This window comes from Pteropus medius, unplaced genomic scaffold (genome assembly GCF_902729225.1).
Source record: "Pteropus medius unplaced genomic scaffold, Ma_sr-lr_union100, whole genome shotgun sequence".
NCBI lineage: Eukaryota > Metazoa > Chordata > Mammalia > Chiroptera > Pteropodidae > Pteropus > Pteropus medius.
The window spans coordinates 5,722,452-5,730,734 of NW_024343732.1; the positions used below are offsets into that span (position 1 = coordinate 5,722,452).

The 8,283-nt window shown below is 44.2% G+C and overlaps 1 protein-coding gene across 1 annotated transcript; it reads right to left on the minus strand.

Annotated features, from left to right (window-relative positions):
• Positions 1-294: 294 nt before the first annotated feature.
• On the minus strand, positions 295-2,855 carry NKX3-1 (NK3 homeobox 1). Its single transcript, XM_039867636.1, has 2 exons — positions 2,504-2,855; positions 295-1,494 (listed from the first exon to the last, which is right to left on the minus strand). Exons 1-2 carry the CDS (start codon positions 2,799-2,801, stop codon positions 1,076-1,078), a joined length of 717 nt encoding a protein of 238 aa, XP_039723570.1. The 5' UTR covers positions 2,802-2,855; the 3' UTR covers positions 295-1,075.
• Between the last annotated feature and the right edge of the window lie 5,428 nt (positions 2,856-8,283).

Consider the following 8,283-nt stretch of genomic DNA (forward strand, 5'->3'; position numbering starts at 1 on the left):
CAGATCTCAGGCTAAATAAGGAAGGCATATGTGAGGTGCAGCCAGCCAGACTGAAAGTCTGAACTGAAAAGAAACCGATCGGTGGGTGATGGCTGTGGAAAAGGAATGAAAAAGAAAAGGAGGGAAGGAAGGCGCTGAGAGTAAAGAATGATGTGATCTGTCATGAGGTGGTGTGAATTATAGCCTGCAAACTCCGGGAACCTTCTCATTCTAAATTCTCGGGCCCAGGGCAAAAAGGACCAGAAGAGGCTTTTTTTTTTTTTTTTTTGGCTTAAATAAATACAGTGGTCCCTGCAGCAGTGGGAGATTTCTCCTTTGGCCACTGTCTTGGACACACAGAGATTCTTCTGGCCTGAGCCACTTCTTACAGTAGAGCTCTGTTTACACAGCTTGTCTTAAACCCACAGTGACTGCTTCTTTTCCTACTTGGGCCACCCTGTAAATACGCAAATTGGCATACTTTTTAAAAAGAAATAATAAGATATTTATATTTTCATCTCTGCCTACCCATCTCCATAGCCCAAGCCAAGGTGCCCTGAGCTCGATGGGTTTCTTGGTGACATCCTCTACTTCCCTCTCTCTTACAGGGACAGAGAGAAAATTTGGTCATATTCCAAGGCCAAGGAAGATCTCGAACTTAAGTCTAATTCATCCTCATCTTGGTTGTCCTTTCTCCCTCAGGACTGCTCTTTCAGTCAATGCTCCACTACACCAGCGGATGGAGTTGTAGGAACAGAATCCCCAGAAGCGATGTGGACGGCGGCTCACACAAAATCACACACGGTGCTGTAAACAGCACTTAACTGTATCCATCCCCACTTCGGGCAAGTCTCTAAAAGCAAAAACGACCTACGTTATGTGTTGGGGAAACTATTTGAATATTAAACTAGGCACGGGCCCAGATTTTTCATTGGCCACCAGTGAAGAATCTGGGTTTTCCAGGCAAACCTTTAACCGTTTTGGTTGCACGTCTCTTGCTCCCCAGTCCTCCCTGACCTTGGTCCCTTTTGCTTTCCAGAGAGACAGTCTGGGGAAGGCAGTTTCTGATCACACATAGTTGATTTCTGAGCTGCTGTTACCAGAAAGCCGGGCTCCAGCCTCCCAAGCAGTACAGGTAAGGATAGTGAGGATAGAGGCTGTACATGGAGAGGATGGAGGCTCGGGAGAAACCCTCGTCTTTCAGGGCTGGCAAGGAGGAGGGCTTCTCCAGGCCACCCAGGTCCGAGGTGAGCTGCTTTCGTTTGGTCTTATAGCGTCTGTTCTGGAACCATATTTTCACTTGGGTCTCGGTGAGCTTGAGATTCTTGGCCAGGTGAGCCCTTTCAGGGGCTGACAGGTATTTCTGGTGGCTGAATTTCCTCTCTAACTCAACGACCTGCGTGTGGGAGAAGGCAGCTCGGGAGCGCTTCTGCGGCTGCTTGGGGGTTTGGGGAACGCTTGGCAAGGCACCCGAAGTGTCTTCACAGTCCAACAGATAAGTTCCCAAGTGCCTATCTGGAAAGGAGAGGAGAGAAGGTGGCACGAGAAGGAAAAAGTTACATGTTAGCAGGGAAGAGAACAGAATTCAATCCACCCTTATTCCTTCAGCGAGTGAACAAACAGCCCACTGTCATCTTGGATACATTTCACTTTTTTCACATGACTAAGGAGCTCTCCAGAGTGGGGAGTGAGAGAATACGGTATACTATGTATTAGTTTTCTAATAGCTATCAAGAACCTAGAGTAAGAGACGGTTAGCGGTAGAGCTTCCTGCCACATCGTACAGAATAAAATAGGGATTCTGGATATGTGTACGTAGAAGGGAGAAGGGAGGCAGGGAAGACACTGAGAAATAGGATGCCTCACGAAGGACCTAAGGCATCCGGTGTTAACATCCGGGAGACAAGAGAGGGCTTGTGTGACAGGAGAGGCTGTGAGAGCTAAGGGCAAGCTCCTTCTCTGGCTTTCATGTCCCCTTTCCTCTAAACGAGCCGTTAGGAAAGAAAAGTCTGCTCAAAATATTCCAACAGCGTTGTGTTTCATGAAGACCGGAGGGAACTCCCAAAATGACTGTTTTACTGCCTTGGGGTAGGGAAGCAAAGGGGGTGGACTAACTCTAATTTATTCATATTAATAAGTTATTTGTTGTACGTTAGTTACTGTAACTGCCAAGAGGTAACGTGGGGCTGGCGCCGATCAAGTTTGCGCGGGTAGCTGGGAGCTGGGGTCGGGGTATATCGCTTGGGACTCCGGGGTGCGGGGCGCGGGGTTGGGGGGAGACGGTGGGCGCGGCGTGCGTGCTCGCTTTTGAGCCGGGAGAGCACCGGAGCCCGCAGAGTCGGGAGCACCGTGAAGGCGAGTCAGGCGGATGTCCACATCCTGCGCTGCCCTGACACTGGGGCTCAGGGTTAATCCGGGAGTTGCGCCTTGGACGCACGCTCACACCCGCGCAGCCTGCTGGCCTGTCCGCTCTCCGCGGGACCCCGCCCGGCTCAGCCCGGCCTCCCCAGCGTTGCAGGTTTACCTGGTTCGGTCTCCCCCGGCGGCACGGCCTTCCCCGGTGCGGTGCGGGGCCGGGCGCTCGGCTCATCCTCCTGCGCCCCGGCGCCACCTCTTCCGCCCTCGGGCTCCGGCTCAGGGTGTCGCCTCGGGGCCGGTGGGCGAGTGGGCTGCGGCCGGAGCAGCGGCTGCAGGCTGCCAGTGTGGCTGCCGCGCCGCTCTACGCCGTCCCGCAAGATGTCCTGGATGAGAAAGGAGGTGAGTGGCTTGCCCTGAGTGGCTGCCCCCGCCTCCTGGGGCCCTGGCTCGGGAGCCCTGAGCATCCTGGTGATTCCGCTCCAGCGCCCTAGCTCAGGACCTGGGCGGCTGCGCCAGAGGCTGCCGCCCCACTTTCACTTTCCCGAGCCTGCTAGTGCTTATACCCCTGGGGGCGCACGGACGCGCCGCCTTCCCATTGGCTGTGGGGACCCGGGCCACACCGCCAATTGGCCGCCTGGTGCTCCAGGTGAGGGGGGTCAGAAAAGGGGAGTACTTCGCACTGCCTGGGTTCCCTCTTCCCTAGAGAATTCCTTTCCAAATTCCTTCTTCTCCCTGGCTCGCCCCCCTACGTCGCTGGCCCAGGCTGGGAGCGAAAAACAAAGCGGATCTTCTTTGCACCAACCCACAGTGGAATATTTAGATGCTTCAGAGGAATAATGATGCAGAAGAGAAATACCCCATTTAGCTCTTATAGATTGTTAAAGCGCCTTTACTCACAAGGTGGGGGCAATTACCAGCATCCCGTTTACAGGAGAGAATTCTGGGTGCTCCGTGACAAGGAGAGCTTGGTAGCAAAGCTATCAGATCTACTAAAGTTCTCATAGAGGCATGGCAACTAAGTGTAGCACCTGACCCAGGCTGGATTCTGTACTGGATGTTATTGGGGCCACTGAGAAAGCTGGAATAAGAAAGATGGATAGAAGTATTAAATCGATGTTAAATTTACTAAATTTGATAACAGTATTATGATTATATAAAAGAATATTCTTAGGAAGTAAACGCCGAAGTATGCAGGGGCAAAGGCCCACGATGTGTGTAACTTACCTTGAAATGGTTCAGAAACAGTGGCGTAAATTGATAGGTCCCATATGACAAAGCGAATGGGTTAAAATATTGACAATTGGTTAATCTGGTATGCAGGTGTTCTTTTGAACTATTTTTACTTATGCAACTTTTCTGTACATCCTGATCTAAGGCACCTTTTATTTTATTGCAAACTTTCCAAAAAGGATAGTTACGTCGTGTGTCTGGGGAGGCAAGGGAAGGAGTAAGTTCTTGTGGATGAAGCAACCACCCAAGAGAACCACGCTATGCAATGGGAAGGTCTTTGGCAAAGATGGTTTTCTTCTCTTGTTTTTTCATTTCAAGAAAATTTTAAGCATTTTCTTTTGAAATAGTTACAGACTCACAGGAATTTGTAGAATTAGTATCCCCAGTACTGACATATTATATAACTGCAATACAATATAAAACCCAGGAAATTGACATTGGCACATTACTGTTAACTGTACTATGGACCTTATTTTGTCACTTTTGAAACTGCATTCATTTATGTGTGTATAGTTCTATGCAATTTCATCACATGTGTAGATCTTGTAATACCACAATCAAGATACAGAATTGTGCCATCAGCACAGAACTCCCTCTGACATCTCTTTGTATTTGTGTACCCAAGCCCCTTCTCTCTACCCCTGACCTCTGGCAACTGCCCATCTGTTCTCCATCTTTATAGTTTTACGTTTTGGAGAATGTTGTATAAAAGGAATCAAACACATACAGTATGTAACCTTTTGGAATTGGCTTTTTATCACTAAGTGTAATGCCCCCGAGGTCTACTCAGATTGTTTTACGTATTAATAGTTAATACTTTATTATTGCTGAGTGGTATTTCACTGTATGGATCGACCAGAGTTTGTTCAACCATCTACCCACTGAAGGATGATTGATCTGTTTCTAGTTGTTGTTGCTGTTGTTGTTGTTGTTTTGCTATTATGAATGAAAGTGCTATGAACATTTGTGTACAGGTTTTTGTGTGAACACAAGTTTTTATTTCTCTATGATAAATATCCAAGAGTGCAATTGATAGGTCGTATGGTAACTGCACTCTTAGTTTTACAGGAAACTGCCAAACTATTTTCCAGAGTGGTTGTGCCATTTTAGATTTCCACCAGCAGCGTATGAGAGGTTCAGTTTCTCCACATCCTAATCTGCATTTGGTGTTATCATTGTTTTTTATGTTAGCCATTCTAATAGGTATATAGTGATATTGTGGTTTTAATTTTTAATTTGTATTTCCCAAATGGCTAATGCTATTGAACATCTTTTCATGTGCTTCTTTGCCATTGATATCTGCTCTTTGGTGAAACACCTGTTCAACTCTTTTACCTCTGTTATAATCAGATTTTGGGGATTTCTGCTCTTCAGTTTTGATTATTCTTTATATATTCTATTTATAAGCCTCTGTTGACTATGTACTCTGCAAATATTTTCTCCTAGTCTGTACCTTTTTCTCTTTTTAACAGAATATTTCACAGCACAAAAGTTTTTAATGTTTGTGGAGTTCAATTTATTAACTTTTTAGTTTACAGATTTTGCTCTTGGTGTCACGCCCGAGAACTCTTTGCTTATCTGTAGGTACTAGAGATGCTCTCTTGTGTTATTTTCTAAAAGTTATGTATTTCACCTTTAAATCCATGATCTATTCTGAATTAATGTTTGTATATGGTGTTAGGTTTAGGTTGAGGTGGCCTCTTTTCATTTTAAAAATTTAGAACCTGGTGGCATTTCTAATCAGTGGGGGAAATGTGAATTATTTAATAACTAGTACTGCCATTTGGAAAAAATAAAGTTCTATTCTTATAACAAAATAAATTCCAGATGGCCCAAGGATTTAAAACATAAACAGGCACATTAAAAAAAAGTTTAACCACACTCATCATTAGAGAAATGCAAATCAAAACCACATTGAGATACCCCTTTTTCCACCTATCAGATTGGCAGAGGTTAAAAAGATGGATAATATCCAGTGTTTGTGGAGCATGAAGGAACAGTCATTCTCATACCAAGTTGGAGGGAGAGTAAATCATTAGTTTTATATATTTGGTTGGCAACTTGACAAAATCTGTGAAAATTAAAATGGGACATATATTTTGACACAGATACTCCACGCTTAGAGATTTACCCTAGAAATATACAAACACACATTGCACTGACTTGTGAAACTATCCTCGATTTGGTCAGGGACTGAATCAAGTTGCAAAAACAGAGAATGAACCCATTGTGTAAAAAAAAAGTTACAAGTTATCAGCCTCATATTTTGCATTTCAGCATTTTAACATATAAAATATATCTGGAAGAATATAAATATCTCGATAGAGCAGTTACCCCCAATCAGCGGGATGGAGATAATAGATTGGGAGAAGGAAAGGAGGAGAACAGGACAAAGGGCATTTCCTTGTACTAATTTATAATTTTAAAAAATAAAAAATAGAGCTGGAACTGAGCTCGGGCTCACCTCTCCCACCACCACCTCCTAGGATCTCACATGTGCCTTTAGAATGGGGACACAGCTCACATCACTTTCCCTCGCCTCGCTTCACATCTCTTTCCTTTTGTGCCTTGTCTTTTGAGTGTTTATGATGAGGATGAGTCCTCTTGTTTGTTAGGTCATGAGCTCCCTGAACAGGGCTGTGTCATCCTCATATTCATATCCTCCCTAACACCTGGCTTCGTTTGGGCACATGGAAGATGTTCAATAAATGTCTGCAGGCTGGATGTCCAGCTTCAGATGCTAAAAGCATCTCACAGGCTGGCAGCATTATCCATAGGGGACCACAGGGTCCAAGGTGACTCTCAGTTTAAGGTCCGTGCTCCTCTCCATGCCATGTCTTATACAGCTTAAACTGGGTGAAATGATCAAGGGCAATCAGGAAGACACGAAGGGACTGCAGGAGGCCTCTATATGGAACAGAATTCCAGAGAATAACACCTTCCCCTCCAAAAAAATAAATGTTTTCATCCTAATTCCTGGAACTTCTGAATATTCTATGTAAATGGCAAGAGGGAGTTAAGATTATAGATGGAATTAAAGTTACTAATCAGCTGGCCTTGAGATGAGATTATTATTATTGTGAATTATCCAGGTGGGGCTGATGTAACCACAGCATTCTTCTAAGTAAAAGAGGAGGCAAGAGAGTCAATCAGAGGAGACGTGACACTGAAGAAAGGTTAGAGCAATGGGAGGTGAGAATGACTGACCTTCACTGGCTTTGAAGGTGGAATGGAAAGCAGGGTATGAACCAAGGAATATGGGCAGCCTCTAGAAGCTGGCAAAGGCAAGAAATGGACTCTCCCCTAGAACCTCTAGAAGGAACATAGCTCCGCCAATGCCTTGATTTTAGCCCAATAAGACCCGTCTTGGACTTTTGACCTCTAGGAACGAATAAAAGGATGCAGAAATGATGAGAGAAAGATTTCCTGCTCTGCCTTGATATGAACTTTGGATCTTTTTTAAAAAATTATTATTCGAAGTAATACATTGTGACCCATAATTCCATTTTTTTATTAAATCTTTTTTTGCATATTTTCTTCCAGTCTTCAGCCATATTTGATTAAAGGATAAATATAATTTTTTGTATCCCGTTTTTTCCTTCCAGTTTCATATTATATCATAATCTTATTATTCATATTCATATTCATATTATATCATATATCTTGCTCCATTACATATTTCAGAAGCCATCTGGGTTCAAAGACATTTAGTGCTAGAAGGGACCTTAGCATCATCTAATAAAATGTCTTGGTTTTCTAGGAAATAACCCGAGATTTACAGACTATAGAACTAGATAACCGGAAGTGAAGTCTCATAAACGTGTAGCCCAAACACATCCATGGCATCACGTATCCTTCTACCCACCCGACCTGCCCCCAGTGTAGAAAGTGGGAGCAGAGTTTATCATTCTATAAATGTATATAAATGTATTTTAAAATGTACTCAGGCTTTGTTTTAAGCAAGTATGGTAATACATAGAGACACAGAAATGAATGTCATGGAGGAAGTTTTTGTACCCACAGGTCCCTGGAAATAAAAGTCACGACACACCATGCAGGGCCACGTAAGGAAGCACCAGAATCGGGAAGAGAAAGGGTGAGGGGAAACATGGACACAAGCTTTTATTGTGGCTTTTGTGGGAAGGGATGGGCAAGGCTGCACAGGCTTAGAATTGGACAGTTTAAATAATGTCAGTGGGCTCTGGTCTATAGGGTGGTCTCTAGTTATTTGGTACCTGGCCCTGGGTGATTTGAGGCAGTAGGAATGTTGGCTTGGTGGGTGAGAGCTTGATAAAGGAGATGATTGTCATGTGAACTCAGGATTGGTTGGTTTGTATATCAAAGGCATGCTTGCAAGCAAGTTGTTTGCTATTTCTAGGAATTAGCTAACTCTGGGAGGGACAGTTTGCCCTGGAGTCTGCAAAGCCCCAAGATATCCAAACATCATAAAATACAGAAAATAAAACCATGATTAATACAAATGCTTCATTAGCGTGCATCATTTTTACAGCATACATTTCCTTTAAAATGTGCTTCAGCACCTTCTGGGGTTGCCATACCAAGCTTATGCTTTATCTAAACACATCAGGATGTGTGTCTTTCAGGAGGGTGCTTCATGATGGCTTTGCTAATTCAGAAAGACAAAACAAAAAAGAAAGAAAAAAGAATCTATCACAATGACCACCACAATAAAAGGCCTATAAGCCTTGTACCAGC

What these genes read in the sequence shown, in the direction of transcription:
- NKX3-1 (XM_039867636.1), bottom strand. Translation starts at nt 2,801, where the DNA reads ATGCTCAGGGCTCCCGAGCCAGGGCCCCAGGAGGCGGGGGCAGCCACT. An exon ending in GCCGGGGGAGACCGAACCAG is followed by an intron (nt 1,495 to 2,503) that starts GTAAACCTGCAA and finishes TCTCCTTTCCAG; the next exon opens with ATAGGCACTTGGGAACTTAT.